The sequence below is a fragment of the Musca autumnalis genome, unplaced genomic scaffold (assembly GCF_047663935.1).
Source record: "Musca autumnalis isolate F117 unplaced genomic scaffold, ASM4766393v1 scaffold_3, whole genome shotgun sequence".
Classification (NCBI taxonomy): domain Eukaryota; kingdom Metazoa; phylum Arthropoda; class Insecta; order Diptera; family Muscidae; genus Musca; species Musca autumnalis.
In genome coordinates, this window is record NW_027411866.1 from 136219217 (window position 1) to 136242766 (window position 23550).

At 37.2% G+C, this 23550-nt stretch overlaps 1 protein-coding gene across 1 annotated transcript in view; it reads left to right on the forward strand.

Annotated features, from left to right (window-relative positions):
• Window positions 1–2954: 2954 nt before the first annotated feature.
• The window catches only part of Snx27 (sorting nexin 27), a 97283-nt gene continuing 76687 nt past the window's right edge, over window positions 2955–23550 (forward strand). Inside the window, exon 1 of the mRNA XM_073974532.1 lies at window positions 2955–4091. Within this exon, the coding sequence (XP_073830633.1) occupies window positions 3868–4091 (224 nt within the window). The 5' untranslated portion in view covers window positions 2955–3867. The remainder of the gene's footprint in view (window positions 4092–23550) is intronic.

Sequence of the window (23550 nt, forward strand, 5' to 3'; positions counted from 1 at the left end):
AAGCTTCGTTCCCGTACTTTTTAATAGTAAAACTCGTAAAAGAGAGAAATAGAGAAAAATTGTTGTCACAAAAAAGGTTTTTTCAAAAAGTTCGGGAACGGAAAAATGGGAAATACGTCAAAAAAACTGGAACAAATGTCAAAGTCGGCGTATCAGCCAATCAGACGCCGGCAACCATGTTACTATTTTTTTACTCGCCCAAATTTGTCGTGTAAAAAGTTTTTAAAGAGAGCGTCATTCAGCGCCATTTTTGTTTAAAGAGAAGTGAACATTTTACAACTTTTTTGTGTACGGGAACGCTTTTTCGAGTAAAATGTGTAAAAGTCGTAAAAACTTTTTAGTTCTGGAACACAGCTATATATACGACAAGAATAACCCAGCAAAAAAGTTTGGAAGTAGTGCAATGCAGAGTTATGATTTCAATACATCTTTCGATGCAGTTCACACGGAGTTATGAAAAAATCACTCTGCTCGATACATTTTAGAAGCACTCGATTATACATCCCTAGCCAAGCAATCCAATTTTTTGATACCTACAGTCGCAGTATTTTTTTTCTGAACACAAGAAAGAGTGTCTAAAATTATACGAATTTTTTTAAAGATAATAAAGAAATACAAATTAAAGATACGAACATTGCTGTAATTCACGAGGCGCAAATTATTTTTGAAGTGGAGTTAGATTTTTTTTTGGAAATTTAAACTGGATTTGGAGGAAAAATGAAAAACCATGATCAAAATTAATGGAGAGTTTTTATAATTTGTATTAGTGTATTAAAGTTAATATTCTTGTTTACACGAAAAGCAATGCATTTTATTTATTTTGGGATATTTGCAATGGCTTGCATTTTATAGCATATTAATGCTTGGTTTACATTTACGAAATCCACTCGATTTCAACTGTCAAATCCATAGGTTAAACGTCAAATGAAATCCAGATGAGATTTCATTTGACGTTTGAACTATGGATTTGACAGTTGAAATCGAATGTAAAAAAGTATACGTTGGTACCACCAAAAACAAATTGAAAACAAGATTACCGGCTCACAAGTCAGATCCTAAACAAATCAAAACAATAAACCCAAAGCTGCACTTATGAGCTACTGTGCCAACGAAAACTACCATCAAGACTTTGAGAACGAGAGTATTAGAGAGCGAGAGTCATCATAACAAACGCTATACGTTGGAGATATTGCATATACTCAATGTCCCAACAACAAATCGTATGAAACTGACGTAGAGAACAGCTCTCAAAGCTACAAAACTTTAATACGCAAAAAGAAAAATATACAAAGATCGCAATACAGAAGAAAACATCAGTGCAATATTTACACCCAATGACGATGGTAGTGATGCTGCCTTACTTTTAAATAAATATTAAGTTGATTTTCGACGTGTTTTTTGCCAAAATTGGTATGTTTGAAATAATAGCTTGCCTAATTATAATGTATATAATAACTAATTGTTATATATTTATGAATTATTGTAGAATATCCTGAAGATGCAATATAAATGATTGCGAAATATCGATAAATAAAGAAATATTGAAACAAAAGATCTCGAGGTTGGGAAAAATCATTAATTTCAATGTTGTATTTTATTAAAAATAGGAAAGAAAATGACCCGAAAAAGTAATTTTTCAACTTTGTTCTCTAGGCTTGCTATTTCCACAATAAAATTGTTTTTCATTTTCACAAACAGAAATCACCCAACAATTAAAAACAGCTGTTTGTTTTCAGAAAGAAGAAGAAGAGTTTGCATGTGCTAGCTAGAAGATATTTGTCCAGCAAGAATTTTCAAACTCTCACTAAAAGAACTGTCAAAATGTCTCTCTCGATTCGCTCTCTTTTGCTGTTTTTTTGTGTTAACAGACGACTTCCAGCAACAATTCGTACAAATTGTTACAAGTTTTAGCGTAACCAGACAGCCCTAATGTCTTTTTAGAAAAACTGGTGGTAAAACACAACTCTGTGCCGTTGTACGATTCTCCCTTCTCTGTTGGATGACAAATTGTACCATAGTATGCGAGGTAACGTAAACATAATGTCATGTTCACACGAGCGTTTGAAGTACGTTGTTCGAGAGTCGAAATACGTACACGAATTAACCCGTTTCCACGACACCATTCGTTGTTCACAGTAACGTATTTCAATTCTTCTCACTTTTTGTTTCCTTGTTTTTAAGGAAATTTGAACAAAAAACACACATGATACACACTAAAAGAACAGGAAAAACAATAGCCATTCCTTTGAATGTATGTTTTATATTTAATTACACGCATTTTATCATATTTTCAATAAATTCTGTAAATTTTTCTATTTTCCATATATTTTTATGTATTTCTATTTTCAAAATTAAGGAGAGAGAGACATGTCAAAACTATATTTGTGTATACAGACTTTCAGGCAGGTATTTGATTTTTGTTTCTAGATTTGTACGCGAAATTAAAACAATAGACCAAAAATGGAACTGCAATGAAAGAGAATAGAAAATTTGCTATGCTTTGAATGTATACTAATCGTTGAACCGCTTACTTTTCATTCATGTTTTCCAGTTTTTCTAAAAAAGCCCTACATTTTAAAAGTTTATATTTTGTCTGTCATAATTAATTTATTTCGATAAATTCTCTCATTTGTTAGAGATGGGACTTATTTTATCGTTGTTCTGAGAGTATTTCTACACGAACAACGTAGTCAAATCGTCGTTCGTTCACAAAATTTTGTATGGGGAAATAAGTAATTTATTCGTAGTTATGGGTCGAACAACGAATAGAGAACGAACGACGTACCGTGGAAACGGCACATAACGTAATATACGTTACGGTACGTAAGTCACTTAGTTTCTCTCCTTCCATGATCATTTACTCTGTTTTCCTTCTTTACTCGTATTTTTATCAGCATTTCCTCCTTTGGTTGTGTTTTCTATTATTTTAGTTCTTTGATTTGGTTTTGGATTTTGTTACTCGTCTTGTTATTGTAAAAAAAGACGTCGATGTGTTTTGCGGAAGATTTGCGGAAGATAAAAATTCATTGAATTCAAACAAATAAAAAACCGAACAAGAAGAAGAATTAGAAAAAAAAAAGTATTAGAGAGCTGCTAATTAAATAAAACAAGAAAGAAAGAAAACAACTAATAGAAATCATTCCATAAAAATCGGCAAAGAATATAAAAATGGCAAGTCCAAGCAAGTGATTTTTGAAATTGAAAGTCTCCCAAAGAAGGAAAGAAGGGGAAACAAAAGAAAAAAGTCTGCAAAAAATTAAAAATTCCTCTTTTTCTTAATAAAAAAGCTTTATTGTTGCTGGATTTTAAATTAGTAAACGGCTCGGCTAATATAACAAGAAATACAGGAAAATATATATAAAAAGAAGTGGTTGTCGTGGAGGCTCTGGCAAGTGTAAATGTTGTAAGAAGTTGCGGTTGTCTGTCTGGCTGCCTGGCTTTGTGCAGCGGCGACAGAGTAGTGAGTGGTGGTGTCTTTAAGTGCTGGGAACAAAAAAATTCAAGAAGAATCAAGTCGCAAGAAGTTACGCAAATTCTCCAAGCCAAGTAAGAAAAAAATATTGCAAGCCTTGTTTGTTGGCCATAACACAAAGGCAAAAGTGAAGTGAATAATTAGAAGAGAAACAAAAAGAGAAAAAATTGCAAAGTTTTGTTCGTGGGTAATCAAAACCTGCAATAGAGCCATCATCCATCCAAGCCAGCAGGCAACTTCAACAGTGTTTTGTAATATTGCATAAAGTCCAAAACGTCGCGTGCTGCTTTTTGCAAAAGCCAGTTCTAATAATTTGTGATTACGCCGCGCGTGTGTTTGTGCGTCCGTTTGTTGGTGGTAACTGGATTTTAGTAGTGTGGGAATTACAACGCGCCATGAGTGATCCAGTGGGCAACAGTGCGGCGGGACCCCGTGTCGTTACCATTTATAAAACAGAAACGGGCTTCGGTTTTAATGTACGCGGTCAAGTCTCTGAAGGCGGTCAGCTGCGTTCGATTAATGGTGAGCTATACGCCCCATTACAACATGTTAGTGCCGTTCTGGAAAATGGTGCAGCCGAAAAAGCTGGCATTAAAAAGGGCGATCGGATATTAGAAGTGTAAGTAGTAACCACACAAGAAGAAAAAGCTAATAACATTTCGGGAATTGTGGGTGGATTTTTTTTATAATTATCATACATTCTTCTTTTGATATATAACCTACGTCATCGAATAACGAACGAATGAATGCATTGCTGTTGTATGTGTGTGTCACCCGGCCCTTGATATGTGGAGAACCAAGCCAAGCCACCAGCTCTATTTGGTTTAGCTCCAATTACAATTGTTCCCAGCCATTCAGGCAGCTACTGTTATGTCAAATGACCTGCTTTTTATGTCCATAACTAAAATAAAACCACCACCACAAACACCACCCAATACCCTCCCATGTTTTGTTGGGGATGACTGGCTGGCTGGCTGGCTGGCTGGCTGGCTGGCTGCTTGTAGGGTGGTGAATACAATAGCAGCCCACTTTATATGGAACAATTTCAACCCCCCATTGCCACACATTCAACAATAGCTGCAATAACAACAAAGGAACACCCAAAAAAGCATGCTAATGTTATTTTTCAATTCATACCTAAAGATAAGATCCACATTTTTTGTCTATTATTTCCTTGGGGACACCATTTTCTCCACATTGAAATATTGAATGGTCGTCTGTGTTTTAAATAATAGTGGTAATGACAGCAGACAAAAAAGCGTCATTAGGTCCTGCGCCTCATTTTGTTAATGTTTAACAGTCCCTATCGTTAATAATATGGACATATGAGATTGCCGTTTTGGGATGTACCGCCCAAAAATATTTGAGAATATGGTAAAGCTTCTATAAATTACTTTCTCCGTTCATAGGTTACATAACCTTTATGACCTTTTGGATTTTAGGTGTAAACGGAAAGTAATTAATTTGAAGACCTAAAATTTCATTGGTTTTTATTGTTTATTTCCAGTATAGCGGCTCAGTCTGAGATTTTCTGTGAAAAGTGTAATATTTTCATATACTGCGTGGGCATAATCTATACTTAGGACTGACATAGGAAGACAATAATGTTAACCACCGGGTTAATAAGCTGCTTAGAAACAAGTTTCGTTTTAAATACTCCTAGTTATGCTGCACCAAATATAAACTGGGCTTAAATCTAGTTTAGTAAAAACTCCATAGGTAGATATTTTTACGCTGATTACGGGAATGTAAAATTTTCTTGGGGGACGGACCCGGTTACCCGGTTATTCGACCCGAAAGTTTGGGTACCCGGTACCCGATAGACCCGGTTCTACTGAACCGATTCTTACAAAATGGGTATCGTTGGAAAGCTTATGAAAATACCTATCCAACAAGTGGGGTTATCTCCAGGGGTTCAGAAGTTATAACCAAAATACCTCTTTTTGGACCCGTCAACATTTTCTTCTAAATTTTAAATTTTTCTCTCATTCTAAGGTCAATATCTCTGGACCCAGTGAAGGTATTATAACAAATGGCACCATTTTGGAAAGGTTGAAGTATGAGCTATAAAATTACGTGAATTAATTGAGCACCCATAATGGGCCCTTTTTCGACTTTTTGAGGGTTTTATGGAAAAACCCGGGTCCAAAATGAGGTATTTTGGTTATAACTTCTGAACCCCTGGAGATAACCCCATCATATGACCACTTGTTGGATAGGTAGTTTCATAAGCTTTCCAACGATACCAAATCGATGATACAATCGGTTCAGTAGAACCGGGTCTATCGGGTACCGGGTACCCGGACTTTCGGGTCGAATAACCGGGTAACCGGGTCCGTCCCCCAAGAAAATTTTATATTCCCGTAATCAGCGTAAAAATACCTACCTCTGGAAAAAATTTCAAAAAAATCGGAGAGTTTTTACTAAACTAGATTTGTTCCATAAACTGAAACCATCAATGGATAGATTTTTATTAAATTTCATTTCAGATATTCTTTGATCGAAATGTTGTTGTAACAGCAAATCAGTACCGCCAGTCCAGGGATGTGCTCCTTCGATGGGTTTTAACCTCATGGATGTACTGCGAGGACCGCTTTGACACGATAGAATTTGTAAGAATGCTACTCTAACCTGCTTAATAGGCTTACTGATCTAGTGGTTCTTTCATATAACGTTGGAGCTATCTCTCTCTCTCCAGATCATGAAGACCACTCTTGACATGCCTGAAGGGTTCTATTCACCATGTGGTGATCGGAATGACTCTCATGGTAACACCCGACCAAGTAAGGCAACGAGAGCATGTCATTGTGTTGCCGTACTGGAAGAATCGTTGTATCCTCATGTAGATGGTCCAATGAAGACATGAGGAGGCTCCCTCTTACAGTTCTAAGTGCGATGTTCTGACAGGTTTGAATACTGTTCCATTAAGTTGCATTTAGGTTCGTGTACCACGCTGACGTCGCGTAACTTTACAGCGTTATATGTGGTCAACAAGATGTCTTTGTCTGCACCCTAAGTGCTGCCGACTAGGGACTTGAAAAACTTGTTTCTACATCTCAGATTGTGGCATATACCTGCGGGATGTAGGACGATATGAACATGCTGTCGAATGTAACCGCTAGAATCTTGGACTAGTTGGTTGTCGGAATTCTGCCACCATCGACCATGACAATCAACTCAGAGCTCACCTCTGCAGTCCATGTAGAAAAAGGTGGTAAGATCAGTCAAATGAAATCAGGGAAGGTACCTGACGCCAATATCGTACAATCATCTACATACGTAACGATCTCAATGTCGTCTAGAGGAGGTTGTTGTTGTTGTAGCAGCATAGAAATCTACGAAGAAGCATAGGTTTTATGCGGGGTTGGCAGCCGCTGGCCGAAACACTATGATGTTCCGGGTCTATCCGGTACGAAAGAACCCGCTGCTGCGGAATTGTCTAGAGGAGGTTAGGTGGTAGAGGTTAAAAGGTTCCGCAGATATCACTCCACTTCGGGGAACTCCCTGTTTCACTCTGCTGGGCTTGGACTTCACATATTATTGATTATGTAATGTTTCAAACTTGGCCGTATGGTAGTCTGATCGATGTCCTCTGCGTGGAGTGTTTGACAGTATCAAAGGTCAAGCACCATCATCACTGTTCTATCGTACTGCTTGCACTGGTTGAGTCCTGCTTACGAAACCCAGCAGATGATCGGCAACTGGATAATTATTTCTGATGATGGGGAGGATTAAAGCCTCAACGGACTCCAAATGGGAAATTAGTCTGTACGATTCACCTTTGCTGGCACCCTTATCTGGCTTCGTTCCGCTTGGGAGATATTCTGACTCAAGAGAAACGACGGGTTTGCCAGGATACGCGAACTGTGACTCCTGAGCCATTGAGATTAGCTTTCCTAGTGCAACAGTCTGTCCAAAAAACACCTATCTCGCTTGAGCCTGGTAGCAGTCAGGTGTGGGACTGCCAAGGAAGAGTTGCTTTAAGTATACATCCCGTCGATGAATAGCTGTACTCTGCACCACCGCGACCATGATATTCTTCCGACTCATGAAGTCCACTATTTTCTCGATCTTACCTTGGGGTCCATTGCAATTAAATTGCAAAAATAACGTGCATATTTCCACGGTTATAAATAGCAAAGACTGATTGCGATGACGACTCACTGGGGGCTGCGTTCTCGCAGCTTGCAGCAAGATAATCCCTGTCGTTGTCCCTCATGGATGAGTCCAAAGCAACCCCTGAGATGCACCCACTCCGGACATATCTCAACGAAGTTTGAGTGTGGTGAATGCGGATGTGACAAACAGATTTGCCCGGAACCACACTACATCAGACCTTAGGCCAGCGGCTGCCACCTCATTGTACATATCTTTGTATTTTCGTCGTTAAACCGGTTGTCATCGGAGTTTCTGTTACCTGTTCCGATGTTGGAGCACTTCAGATGTTCTAGCAACTTATTCCACTAGTGTTCCGGCACTACTGTTCAGCCTTAAAATCTCCAATCTTGTGAGGTTATGACGTCACTTGGTTTCGTATCGCGAAGTCAACTCGGTTTATTCGTTACTCCGTCGCTTCTGCTGGAATGCTAGTTATAACATCTGACAATCGAAAGGCGGTATTCAGAATAATCGGGCCATAAGCTGATGGATATTTAATTGGGAGATGGTCTCACCCAACAGATATTGCAGGTTGTCAATTTTGCCGGCTACCAAAGATAGAATGCCACAATGATATAACTTTTAGTGGCAAAATATATGGTCTGTTTCAGAACTGCAAGAATTTACTAATTTTTACTATTTTTCCCGATAACATAAAGGAAAAAATGTTATCGTAGTAAAAAATAGTAAATTCGTGCAGGTTCTGGAACAAAGCAATTATGTCTTGATTTTTTTCAAATTTAACTTCACATAACTATCGAATTCCGAATATTGTGGATATTTGTTATGATATTTGTGGATATTTGCGTACTGTGGTTATCTAGGAAAATAAGGTCCTTGCAAAGTGAAAGTTAAGGTAAGGTCACATTAGGCAAATATTTGCTCCAGCCACCGGTAGTGTGCGCTTACTGAGAGCAAGTGAGTGTAAATAATTCATTGCAATTGATGCTCACTTGCCCTCATTAAGCGCACACTGCCGTTCGCTGGAGCAAATATTTGCCTAATGTTAGGTCACTTTTTTGAAATTCACCATTCAATATTCTTCTGTGCTTTTGTTATCAAATATATCTACTTGGGAAAGTACTGGATTGGTCGATTTATAAAACAAAAAGTTAGTGGGATTGTGTCATATCCTTCATGTGGACTAATCCAACGGCTTCGTGATAAAAATTCTTAATTTAAAAATATTTTCAAAACAAGTTTTCTAAAAAAAACCATTTTTTTTTCCCATTGCCTCCTCCTGTTTAGTCTGCTGTCATAGCTTGTTTTTGTTGCTTACTATGTACTATTTTATTCCTCTTTTTCGATACTTTTGATCGCCATTCTGTTACAATATCGAATATATTGATATGAGAATCCTAATCTAAAACGGCAACACTGTCTCACTTTAACATAATCACAGTTTGTGTATTGTGTTTCCCTTCTATAGATCCATTCATCCAGTCGTTCTTTCATTCCTTTGTCAGCAATATTTTTTTATGTTTTATGCTGTGATTCATACTAGGCAGTGGGGTTTTTGTTGTTACTGCTTTTGTTGCTGTTGTTTGGGTTGCTATTGGATGGTGGTAGGTAACTCGTTGTCCATTCATATGGGGGCTATATCGTCGTTGTTGCTGTCGTCGTCGTCTTAAACGATAAATTTTGTTCGGGAACAGTTTCATTCTCATTGTTGTTATTGTGCCTTGTATTCAGGTTAACATTTTGTGTGCATTTTTTTCATTTTAACAGTAGACGCTCTTTTACTCTCATTGTTTGGGACCCACAGAAAGAGCGCCACACTTTTAACATAGACTCCAAGAAAAAACAGCTGTTATTGGGTGTGTGGCAAAAAAGGGGGAATTGGATGCTTCTTATCATCATTACAGTAATTGGTACCATGTACCGTTGAGTGGTCAAAGACAGGTGTCATAGAAAAAAAGGAGAAAGATAGCATTAAATTTATTATAAACTTCATAGTCTATTATCTTTTCAGTACTCTCGCTCTCCTACAATTCCTTGCAATATCTCTGTAATTGTTATTAGAATTTGTTTTTTTTCTTATTTTTGCTAATAATTTAGATTTGACAGCTCTCATGTTGTCAAAGCGGGAGGGAGTGTAATATGATGGAATATTTACATGCATTCATTCCTATTTATGGAATAATACCTACCATTGTTATGGTATAATAGCGTTTTGTTTGCATGACTATCCTTCCAAATAAACACTGTATGAAGAAGCATTGCTAAGACCCTAGCATAGAAATGATGTCATAAGGACTTGTATAATGTGGCTATGTCGTCATATCTTATGTGAAATTGTGTTTGACAATGTAGTTATGTTTTGGAGATTATATATTTTAGTGGAAAGTTTTGTTTTTTGTTTAACGTTTCGTTTTATTGTTGAAACTCTTTTACGATATGAAGTTTTTTTCTTCTGAAACTATAGATAGTTCTAAAATACCGGTTAATCAATTTTTCAAGACAATCGGGTATAAGTTCTGCAGTTCTAGGAATGTCGCAAACTTGCCAGAATGCTGCCCTGAAAACTGCAACAGGGTGTCTTCTCATGTCTTCAGTGGGCCATTTACATGAGGGGTATCAAGATCTTGCCGGTGCATCGACACAACAGAATGCTGTCGATGCAATATGTGCATGGATGCTATAGGCAAAACCATCCAAACCAACATCTAATGGATAGGCATGTCAGAAAAGATTTTCATGATCTAGAGAGGGAGGTTCAAAGATACAAAAGAAAACCTCTACATCAACAGGCTTATCAGGCATATTTGAGAAATATTCTTACTGATGCAGTCGCCGAAGCTTTAAGAGCCTATCGAATTAATGCCGTCCTCGGAGATCACCCACCATCCGTGGTAGCGGACAGCTGCCTAGACGAGCGAGAGTTGTTTTGGCGCAACTAAGATCCAGTTGGTGTAGCCGCATCAATTCTTACTGGACCACCTGCCCAGCATGCAACACCAGTCCGCCAACTCAGTCAAACCAACTCACCTAACTCCAATCTCATTATGGACCTATCGTATCCATGTGAATATTTTTTCATCGCATTGCCCTTATAGTCGAGGATCACACTGGCAACAAGATTTCTTTGTCTGCACCCCAAGTGCTGCCGAGTTAAGACTTGAGGACCTTGTTCCTACATCCCAGATTGTCGGAGATAGCTGTGGCATGCGCGGAAGACGTGAAAGTGGTGTCGAATGTGACCCCTAGAATTGTGCCGCGCATGCGGAGGACGTTGACATGTTGTCGAATGTGACCCATAGAATCTTGCGGTTGTCGTCAGTGGTCGGAATTCTGCTACCATCGATCATGAATTTCAAAACTGTGCTCACATCTTCAGTTCATGTGGTGAACAGAGTGCCCGTAGATTTTGTGGAGGATATTTTCATATTCCTCACGTGGAACAAGGTGGTAAGATCAGTCAAATAGGAGTTCAGAATTTCTCTAATGACATCAGGAAATGTACCTGACGCCAAGATAGTACAATCATTCGCATATTTTACGATCACAATGCCGTCTGCAGGGGCGTAATACAGGAGAGATAAAGGTTAAACAGTTCCAAAGATATCACCTTACCTTTGGGAACTACCTGTTTCCCACTACGGGAGTTGGTCTGCTTGTTACTGAATTCCACGTACGACTGGTGTGCACGCATATAGTTGATTATCCACGGTTTCAAACATGACCGAAGGGTAATCTACTCAATGTCCTCAAACCGCGTGGAGTTCTTGACAATATCCTATGTCAACTATATCAAAGGCTTTTGATAAGTCGAGCACCTCCAACACTGTCCTATTGCAGGGCTTCTCTAGAGTCTATGTTACGGGCGATAAAAGCGAAGTCGATCTCTACGATTCATCTTTGTTGACATCCTTGCCTGGATTCAATAGCAGGGTCACCCTACCCATTTTCCAGACTTCCGGAACGATGTGGGTGGCTAGCCACCGGCTGAGAACTTTGGTGAGATACTCAACTCCCGGCTCCTCCAGCTGTTTCAGCATTACCATGGAGATTCCGTCAATGCCTACACGTAGGATGATTTAGCGTTCCTGATGTCATTCTCAACATCATCCATTCTAAATTGTGTGGTTCCTCCTCGGCAGGAGGGTTTCCCGTAAAACTGTCGAAATAATTTGCGCACTATTTCGGATCAGTCTGCGAAATATCGCCAAACTGAGGCTGAGGTCATATCTTCCTTCTTTCTAGGGTTCGTGAGTGACTAACCTTTGTCCACAATTTACTTATTCCAGCCTGTTAGTACCAGTGTCAGCTCCCTAACTCGGGAGTCACAGGAGTTGGCTTGACGAAGCTCTTCACGCTTATTTGCTAATCCCGTCGCCTATTCTAGGAAGTTTGGTCTCACTTAGGGTATTCGGCCATATACGTCTATGGCTGCAGCAGTGGTGATGTCCCGTAACATCCTTTCAACTATTTGGGGCAGCTGTCTGAAACAGTGATTGGTGAACTCTCTGAAACAAGGCCAATTATCGTTCCATGATTGATGAAAGAGTGGCTTCCAGAGTTAATGAAGTCGGGCAGTCAGCAGTTGGAGACGATTTTAGGGAGATAGTCTTACCCAAGAGAAACCAAGGGTTGCCAGGTGACGTCATTTTTCAGACCTGGTGACACGATGATGTCTATGTCTGGCGGACTATGACACTCTTTGCTAATTTTGGCAGAGGCGTCCTCATTGACCGTGCAAACCGATATCAATCTGCTCTACCAGCACTATACCCCTCTGGTAATTTCCGAAGACCGAATGCCGCAGCTCATGATAAGCAGTAAAGTGCCCTATTGCCAGAGGGCTATGACCTTCCAAAAAGAGGGCAGCTGTTGGGCCTATAACTTGGAGTACAGCAATTTATCGGCGGTATGACTGCTACCCCCATTCATTCCATGTACGAGTCTTTAGAGCCTGGCTTTACAGAAGATAGGTCAGGATTGAACTGGTACAACAGGAAATCCTGCATCAGTACTTCGTAACCATAATAACGTTGTAAGCTGCAGTTGTTGTTTTTGCCCTTACAGTTTTGGTATGTAACGTAGAGTGTTAGAGAAAGAAAGAGAAAAATAGGAAAGAAAAACAATAAATTAAAGAACATTTAAGCATCCCGATCCAGCCCAAGGAAGCGGGCTGCATCGACTGGGTGTGTCCATAGTGCGAAAGGTGTCTCGTAATGTGTGGTGTCTGTCCACATTTAGGACATACGTCTGAGATGTCAGGGCTTAAGAGTGATAGATAGCTGTTTAGATACCTGTGGTAGGGGTAATAGTACCGATCTAGTATCTCTACGTAATGTTCTTTAATCACCACTTATGGGTGGGGGCCTAACACCGAGCTCAATGCTGCTCGTTTATGATTAAGAGTAATTATGTACCATCTACTGCAGTTGTTGTTGAGCTTGGTTTCCTGCACTGGCGCGACCTGGATATTCTTCTATTCCTGTGGTTTTCTCCGTCCCGACACAGACCAAAAGAATCCGCAGCATTCATTCTGGGATATTTACTTTGAGGTGGGTGCCGCAGGCGGAACTCAGGTGTTTTGTGGTTCCAAGTCAATCCGGTGTCAAAGAACTTTAGTTTACTTCGGTATTCGGATGCATGTGTTTCTTATTAGTTGTTGTTGTGGCAACGCAAATATGTTCGTTCGTGTATTTCTTCAGTTATCTGGTTCAGGAAGCCTGTCCTTTTTATCGTGACAAGGATGCTCACTGCGATAACATATGAGCTGGTACTGCATCATCAACATTCTGTTGTGTTGATGTACCGGTAAATCCTTCGTCTCCTCATGAAGATGGTCCACTGGTGTCATAATAGATATATTAGGATGTGTGAAGTATCCGTCATGTGCGTGAAGATAAAAACGTTTTTGAAAAACCACCACCACTAACACCACTACACTTAGCAAAGACACATTTCTCATGTATAACAGTTATATGACAGTTTTGTTCGAGGCTAAAAACGTTTTTGACAAAATGATTTTGAAGGATAGTTGTTTTAGACTATTGCTCAGGATCTAGAAAAGATACGCGCACACGGAAAGTAGCGTTGGACAGCTAAAGGTGCCGAAATTAAACGAATTAAATGGCCTGAGCATTTCATTGTAGAAAATTTGAGAAAAATTAATTTTTTTGAGAAAAAATGTATTTTCAAGGATGTTTTGGGCTATAGCCCAGGATCTAAAAATGATACGCGTATACAGAAGGTACCGTTAGAGTCCTGACAGTCCCTGCTCTTCACAAATGCAAAGAATTGGGCATTTCATTGTAGAAAATTTGAGAAAAATTTATTTTTTTGAGAAAAAATGTATTTTCAAGGATGTTTTGAGCTATAGCCCAGGATCTAAAAATGATACGCGTATACAGAAGGTACCGTTAGAATCCTGACAGTCCCTGCTCTTCACAAATGCAAAGAATTGAGCATTTCATTGTAGAAAATTTGAGAAAAATTTATTTTTTGAGAAAAAATGTATTTTCAAGGATGTTTTTGGCTATAGCCCAGGATCTAAAAATGATACGCGTATACAGAAGGTACCGTTAGAGTCCTGACAGTCCCTGCTCTTCACAAATGCAAAGAATTGGGCATTTCATTGTTGAAAATTTGAGAAAAATTAATTTTTTGAGAAAAAAAATTATTTTCAAGGATGTTTTGGGCTATAGCCCAGGATCTAAAAATGATACGCGTATACAGAAGGTACCGTTAGAGTCCTGACAGTCCCTGCTCTTCACAAATGCAAAGAATTGGGCATTTCATTGTAGAAAATTTGAGAAAAATTTATTTTTTTGAGAAAAAATTTATTTTCAAGGATGTTTTGGGCTATAGCCCAGGATCTAAAAATGATACGCGTATACAGAAGGTACCGTTAGAATCCTGACAGACCCTGCTCTTCACAAATGCAAAGAATTGAGCATTTCATTGTAGAAAATTTAAGAAAAATTTATTTTTTGAGAAAAAATGTATTTTCAAGGATGTTTTGGGCTATAGCCCAGGATCTAAAAATGATACGCGTATACAGAAGGTACCGTTAGAGTCCTGACAGTCCCTGCTCTTCATAAATGCACAGAATTGGGCATTTCATTGTAGAAAATTTGAGAAAAATTTATTTTTTTGAGAAAAAATGTATTTTCAAGGATGTTTTGGGCTATAGCCCAGGATCTAAAAATGATACGCGTATGCAGAAGGTACCGTTAGAGTCCTGACAGTCCCTGCTCTTCATAAATGCACAGAATTGGGCATTTCATTGTAGAAAATTTGAAAAAAATTATTTTTTTGAGAAAAAATGTATTTTCAAGGATGTTTTGGGCTATAGCCCAGGATCTAAAAATGATACGCGTATACAGAGGGTACCGTTAGAGTCCTGACAGTCCCTGCTCTTCATAAATGCACAGAATTAGGCATTTCATTGTAGAAAATTTGAGAAAAATTTATTTTTTTGAGAAAAAATGTATTTTCAAGGATGTTTTGGGCTATAGCCCAGGATCTAAAAATGATACGCGTATACAGAAGGTACCGTTAGAATCCTGACAGTCCCTGCTCTTCACAAGTGCAAAGAATTGAGCATTTCATTGAAAATTTAAGAAAAATTTATTTTTTGAGAAAAAATGTATTTTCAAGGATGTTTTGGGCTATAGCCCAGGATCTAAAAATGATACGCGTATACAGAAGGTACCGTTAGAATCCTGACAGTCCCTGCTCTTCACAAATGCAAAGAATTGAGCATTTCATTGTAGAAAATTTGAGAAAAATTTAATTTTTTGAGAAAAAATTTATTTTCAAGGATGTTTTGGGCTATAGCCCAGGATCTAAAAATTATACGCGTATACAGAAGGTTCCGTTAGAATCCTGACAGTCCCTGCTCTTCATAAATGCACAGAATTGGGCATTTCATTGTAGAAAATTTAAGAAAAATTTATTTTTTTGAGAAAAAATGTATTTTCAAGGATGCTTTGGGCTATAGCCCAGGATCTAAAAATGATACGCGTATACAGAAGGTACCGTTAGAATCCTGACAGTCCCTGCTCTTCATAAATGCACAGAATTGGGCATTTCATTGTAGAAAATTTAAGAAAATTTTATTTTTTTGAGAAAAAATGTATTTTCAAGGATGTTTTGGGATATAGCCCAGGATCTAAAAATGATACGCGTATACAGAAGGTACCGTTAGAGTCCTGACAGTCCCTGCTCTTCATAAATGCACAGAATTAGGCATTTCATTGTAGAAAATTTGAGAAAAAATTATTGTTTTGAGAAAAAATGTATTTTCAAGGATGTTTTGGGCTATAGCCCAGGATCTAAAAATGATACGCGTATACAGAAGGTACCGTTAGAGTCCTGACAGTCCCTGCTCTTCATAAATGCACAGAATTGGGCATTTCATTGTAGAAAATTTGAAAAAAAATTATTTTTTTGAGAAAAAATGTATTTTCAAGGATGTTTTGGGCTATAGCCCAGGATCTAAAAATGATACGCGTATACAGAAGGTACCGTTAGAGTCCTGACAGTCCCTGCTCTTCATAAATGCACAGAATTGGGCATTTCATTGTAGAAAATTTGAAAAAAATTATTTTTTTGAGAAAAAAATGTATTTTCAAGGATGTTTTGGGATATAGCCCAGGATCTAAAAATGATACGCGTATGCAGAAGGTACCGTTAGAGTCCTGACAGTCCCTACTCTTCATAAATGCACAGAATTAGGCATTTCATTGTAGAAAATTTGAGAAAAAATTATTGTTTTGAGAAAAAATGTATTTTCAAGGATGTTTTGGGCTATAGTCCAGGATCTAAAAATGATACGCGTATACAGAAGGTACCGTTAGAGTCCTGACAGTCCCTGCTCTTCATAAATGCACAGAATTGGGCATTTCATTGTAGAAAATTTAAGAAAAATTTATTTTTTTGAGAAAAAATGTATTTTCAAGGATGCTTTGGGCTATAGCCCAGGATCTAAAAATGATACGCGTATACAGAAGGTACCGTTAGAATCCTGACAGTCCCTGCTCTTCATAAATGCACAGAATTGGGCATTTCATTGTAGAAAATTTAAGAAAATTTTATTTTTTTGAGAAAAAATGTATTTTCAAGGATGTTTTGGGCTATAGCCCAGGATCTAAAAATGATACGCGTATACAGAAGGTACCGTTAGAGTCCTGACAGTCCCTGCTCTTCACAAATGCAAAGAATTGGGCGTTTCATTGTAGAAAATTTGAGAAAAAATTATTTTTTTGAGAAAATATTTATTTTCAAGGATGTTTTGGGCTATAGCCCAGGATCTAAAAATGATACGCGTATACAGAAGGTACCGTTAGAATCCTGACAGTCCCTGCTCTTAACAAATGCAAAGAATTGAGCAATTCATTGTAGAAAATTTGAGAGAAATTTATTTTTTTGAGAAAAAATGTATTTTCAAGGATGTTTTGGGCTATAGCCCAGGATCTAAAAATGATACGCGTATACAGAAGGTACCGTTAGAGTCCTGACAGTCCCTGCTCTTCACAAATGCAAAGAATTGGGCGTTTCATTGTAGAAAATTTGAGAAAAAATTATTTTTTTGAGAAAAAATTTATTTTCAAGGATGTTTTGGGCTATAGCCCAGGATCTAAAAATGATACGCGTATACAGAAGGTACCGTTAGAGTCCTGACAGTCCCTGCTCTTCATAAATGCACAGAATTGGGCATTTCATTGTAGAAAATTTGAGAAAAATTTATTTTTTAGAGAAAAATTTATTTTCAAGGATGTTTTGGGCTATAGCCCAGGATCTAAAAATGATACGCGTATACAGAAGGTACCGTTAGAATCCTGACAGTCCCTGCTTTTCATAAATGCACAGAATTGGGCATTTCATTGTAGAAAATTTAAGAAAAATTTATTTTTTGAGAAAAAATGTATTTTCAAGGATGTTTTGGGCTATAGCCCAGGATCTAAAAATGATACGCGTATACAGAGGGTACCGTTAGAGTCCTGACAGTCCCTGCTCTTCATAAATGCACAGAATTAGGCATTTCATTGTAGAAAATTTGAGAAAAATAAATTTTTTGAGAAAAAATTTATTTTCAAGGATGTTTTGGGCTATAGCCCAGGATCTAAAAATGATACGCGTATACAGAAGGTACCGTTAGAGTCCTGACAGTCCCTGCTCTTCACAAATGCACAGAATTGGGCATTTCATTGTAGAAAATTTGAAAAAAAAATATTTTTTTGAGAAAAAATGTATTTTCAAGGATGTTTTGGGCTATAGCCCAGGATCTAAAAATGATACGCGTATACAGAAGGTACCGTTAGAATCCTGACAGACCCTGCTCTTCACAAATGCAAAGAATTGAGCATTGCATTGTAGAAAATTTAAGAAAAATTTATTTTTTTAGAAAAATGTATTTTCAAGGATGTTTTTGGGCTATAGCCCAGGATCTAAAAATGATACGCGTATACAGAAGGTACCGTTAGAGTCCTGACAGTCCCTGCTCTTCATAAAAGCACGGAATTGAGCATTTCATTGTAGAAAATTTGAGAAAAATTAATTTTTTGAGAAAAAATTTATTTTCAAGGATGTTTGGGGCTATAGCCCAGGATCTAAAAATGATACGCGTATACAGAAGGTACCGTTAGAGTCCTGACAGTCCCTGCTCTTCATAAATGCACAGAATTGGGCATTTCATTGTAGAAAATTTGAAAAAAAAATATTTTTTTGAGAAAAAATGTATTTTCAAGGATGTTTTGGGCTATAGCCCAGGATCTAAAAATGATACGCGTATACAGAAGGTACCGTTAGAATCCTGACAGACCCTGCTCTTCATAAATGCACAGAATTGGGCATTTCATTGTAGAAAATTTGAGAAAAATTTATTTTTTTGAGAAAAAATGTATTTTCAAGGATGTTTTGGGCTATAGCCCAGGATCTAAAAATGATACGCGTATACAGAAGTTACCGTTAGAGTCCTGACAGTCCCTGCTCTTCATAAATGCACAGAATTGGGCATTTCATTGTAGAAAATTTGAAAAAAATTATTTTTTTGAGAAAAAAATGTATTTTCAAGGATGTTTTGGGATATAGCCCAGGATCTAAAAATGATACGCGTATGCAGAAGGTACCGTTAGAGTCCTGACAGTCCCTACTCTTCATAAATGCACAGAATTAGGCATTTCATTGTAGAAAATTTGAGAAAAAATTATTGTTTTGAGAAAAAATGTATTTTCAAGGATGTTTTGGGCTATAGTCCAGGATCTAAAAATGATACGCGTATACAGAAGGTACCGTTAGAGTCCTGACAGTCCCTGCTCTTCATAAATGCACAGAATTGGGCATTTCATTGTAGAAAATTTAAGAAAAATTTATTTTTTTGAGAAAAAATGTATTTTCAAGGATGCTTTGGGCTATAGCCCAGGATCTAAAAATGATACGCGTATACAGAAGGTACCGTTAGAATCCTGACAGTCCCTGCTCTTCATAAATGCACAGAATTGGGCATTTCATTGTAGAAAATTTAAGAAAATTTTATTTTTTTGAGAAAAAATGTATTTTCAAGGATGTTTTGGGCTATAGCCCAGGATCTAAAAATGATACGCGTATACAGAAGGTACCGTTAGAGTCCTGACAGTCCCTGCTCTTAACAAATGCAAAGAATTGAGCAATTCATTGTAGAAAATTTGAGAGAAATTTATTTTTTTTTGAGAAAAAATGTATTTTCAAGGATGTTTTGGGCTATAGCCCAGGATCTAAAAATGATACGCGTATACAGAAGGTACCGTTAGAGTCCTGACAGTCCCTGCTCTTCATAAAAGCACAGAATTGAGCATTTCATTGTAGAAAATTTGAGAAAAATTAATTTTTTGAGAAAAAATTTATTTTCAAGGATGTTTTGGGCTATAGCCCAGGATCTAAAAATGATACGCGTATACAGAAGGTACCGTTAGAATCCTGACAGTCCCTGCTCTTAACAAATGCAAAGAATTGAGCAATTCATTGTAGACTGTCAGGATTCTAACGGTACCTTCTGTATACGCGTATCATTTTTAGATCCTGGGCTATAGCCCAAAGCATCCTTGAAAATAAATTTTTTCTCAAAAAAATAAATTTTTCTCAAATTTTCTACAATGAAATGCCCAATTCTGTGCATTTATGAAGAGCAGGGACTGTCAGGACTCTAACGGTACCTTCTGTATACGCGTATCATTTTTAGATCCTGGGCTATAGCCCAAAACATCCTTGAAAATAAATTTTTTCTCAAAAAAATAATTTTTTCTCAAATTTTCTACAATGAAACGCCCAATTCTTTGCATTTGTGAAGAGCAGGGACTGTCAGGACTCTAACGGTACCTTCTGTATACGCGTATCATTTTTAGATCCTGGGCTATAGCCCAAAACATCCTTGAAAATACATTTTTTCTCAAAAAAATAAATTTCTCTCAAATTTTCTACAATGAATTGCTCAATTCTTTGCATTTGTTAAGAGCAGGGACTGTCAGGATTCTAACGGTACCTTCTGTATACGCGTATCATTTTTAGATCCTGGGCTATAGCCCAAAACATCCTTGAAAATAAATATTTTCTCAAAAAAATAATTTTTTCTCAAATTTTCTACAATGAAACGCCCAATTCTTTGCATTTGTGAAGAGCAGGGACTGTCAGGACTCTAACGGTACCTTCTGTATACGCGTATCATTTTTAGATCCTGGGCTATAGCCCAAAACATCCTTGAAAATACATTTTTTCTCAAAAAAATAAATTTTTCTCAAATTTTCTACAATGAAATGCCCAATTCTGTGCATTTATGAAGAGCAGGGACTGTCAGGACTCTAACGGTACCTTCTGTATACGCGTATCATTTTTAGATCCTGGGCTATAGCCCAAAACATCCTTGAAAATACATTTTTTCTCAAAAAAATAAAATTTTCTTAAATTTTCTACAATGAAATGCCCAATTCTGTGCATTTATGAAGAGCAGGGACTGTCAGGATTCTAACGGTACCTTCTGTATACGCGTATCATTTTTAGATCCTGGGCTATAGCCCAAAACATCCTTGAAAATAAATTTTTTCTCAAAAAATTAATTTTTCTCAAATTTTCTACAATGAAATGCTCAATTCCGTGCTTTTATGAAGAGCAGGGACTGTCAGGACTCTAACGGTACCTTCTGTATACGCGTATCATTTTTAGATCCTGGGCTATAGCCCAAAAACATCCTTGAAAATACATTTTTCTAAAAAAATAAATTTTTCTTAAATTTTCTACAATGCAATGCTCAATTCTTTGCATTTGTGAAGAGCAGGGTCTGTCAGGATTCTAACGGTACCTTCTGTATACGCGTATCATTTTTAGATCCTGGGCTATAGCCCAAAACATCCTTGAAAATACATTTTTTCTCAAAAAAATATTTTTTTTTCAAATTTTCTACAATGAAATGCCCAATTCTGTGCATTTGTGAAGAGCAGGGACTGTCAGGACTCTAACGGTACCTTCTGTATACGCGTATCATTTTTAGATCCTGGGCTATAGCCCAAAACATCCTTGAAAATAAATTTTTTCTCAAAAAATTAATTTTTCTCAAATTTTCTACAATGAAATGCCTAATTCTGTGCATTTATGAAGAGCAGGGACTGTCAGGACTCTAACGGTACCCTCTGTATACGCGTATCATTTTTAGATCCTGGGCTATAGCCCAAAACATCCTTGAAAATACATTTTTTCTCAAAAAATAAATTTTTCTTAAATTTTCTACAATGAAATGCCCAATTCTGTGCACTTATGAAGAGCAGGGACTGTCAGGATTCTAACGGTACCTTCTGTATACGCGTATCATTTTTAGATCCTGGGCTATAGCCCAAAACATCCTTGAAAATAAATTTTTTCTCAAAAAAATAAATTTTTCTCAAATTTTCTACAATGAAATGCCCAATTCTGTGCATTTATGAAGAGCAGGGACTGTCAGGACTCTAACGGTACCTTCTGTATACGCGTATCATTTTTAGATCCTGGGCTATAGCCCAAAACATCCTTGAAAATACATTTTTTCTCAAAAAAATAAATTTCTCTCAAATTTTCTACAATGAATTGCTCAATTCTTTGCATTTGTTAAGAGCAGGGACTGTCAGGATTCTAACGGTACCTTCTGTATACGCGTATCATTTTTAGATCCTGGGCTATAGCCCAAAACATCCTTGAAAATAAATTTTTTCTCAAATTTTCTACAATGAAACGCCCAATTCTTTGCATTTGTGAAGAGCAGGGACTGTCAGGACTCTAACGGTACCTTCTGTATACGCGTATCATTTTTAGATCCTGGGCTATAGCCCAAAACATCCTTGAAAATAAATTTTTTCTCAAAAAATTAATTTTTCTCAAATTTTCTACAATGAAATGCTCAATTCTGTGCTTTTATGAAGAGCAGGGACTGTCAGGACTCTAACGGTACCTTCTGTATACGCGTATCATTTTTAGATCCTGGGCTATAGCCCAAAACATCCTTGAAAATACATTTTTTCTCAAAAAAAAATAAATTTCTCTCAAATTTTCTACAATGAATTGCTCAATTCTTTGCATTTGTTAAGAGCAGGGACTGTCAGGATTCTAACGGTACCTTCTGTATACGCGTATCATTTTTAGATCCTGGGCTATAGCCAAAAACATCCTTGAAAATACATTTTTTCTCAAAAAAATAATTTTTTTTCAAATTTTCTACAATGAAATGCCCAATGTGCATTTATGAAGAGCAGGGACTGTCAGGATTCTAACGGTACCTTCTGTATACGCGTATCATTTTTAGATCCTGGGCTATAGCCCAAAACATCCTTGAAAATACATTTTTTCTCAAAAAAATAAATTTTTCTCAAATTTTCTACAATGAAATGCCCAATTCTGTGCATTTATGAAGAGCAGGGACTGTCAGGACTCTAACGGTACCTTCTGTATACGCGTATCATTTTTAGATCCTGGGCTATAGCCCAAAACATCCTTGAAAATACATTTTTTCTCAAAAAAATAAAATTTTCTTAAATTTTCTACAATGAAATGCCCAATTCTGTGCATTTATGAAGAGCAGGGACTGTCAGGATTCTAACGGTACCTTCTGTATACGCGTATCATTTTTAGATCCTGGGCTATAGCCCAAAGCATCCTTGAAAATACATTTTTTCTCAAAAAAATAAATTTTTCTTAAATTTTCTACAATGAAATGCCCAATTCTGTGCATTTATGAAGAGCAGGGACTGTCAGGATTCTAACGGTACCTTCTGTATACGCGTATCATTTTTAGATCCTGGGCTATAGCCCAAAACATCCTTGAAAATACATTTTTTCTCAAAAAATAAATTTTTCTCAAATTTTCTACAATGAAATGCTCAATTCTTTGCTTTTGTGAAGAGCAGGGACTGTCAGGATTCTAACGGTACCTTCTGTATACGCGTATCATTTTTAGATCCTGGGCTATAGCCCAAAACATCCTTGAAAATACATTTTTTCTCAAAAAAATTAATTTTTCTCAAATTTTCTACAATGAAATGCTCAGGCCATTTAATTTGTTTAATTTCGGCACCTTTAGCTGTCCAACGCTACTTTCCGTGTGCTCGTATCTTTTCTAGATCCTGAGCAATAGTCTAAAACAATTATCCTTCATAATCATTTTGCCAAAAACGTTTTTAGCCTCGTACAAAACTGTCATATAACTGTTATACATGAGAAATGTGTCTTTGCTAAGTGTAGTGGTGTTAGTGGTGGTGGCTTTTCAAAAACGTTTTTATCTTCACGCACATGTATCCGTCACTCCCTTCAAGAACACTTTTTAATTTTTTCGAACATTTTTTAACTTTTGTGGGGGAGGTACCTGAAGGAGTGGATCGATATGGCTTGTCTTCCAACTTAAACTAATTTTGGACAAAATATTACGAAGGCCAATTTTGGACCGAATCGGCAGATCCGTTCGAGAGTAATAG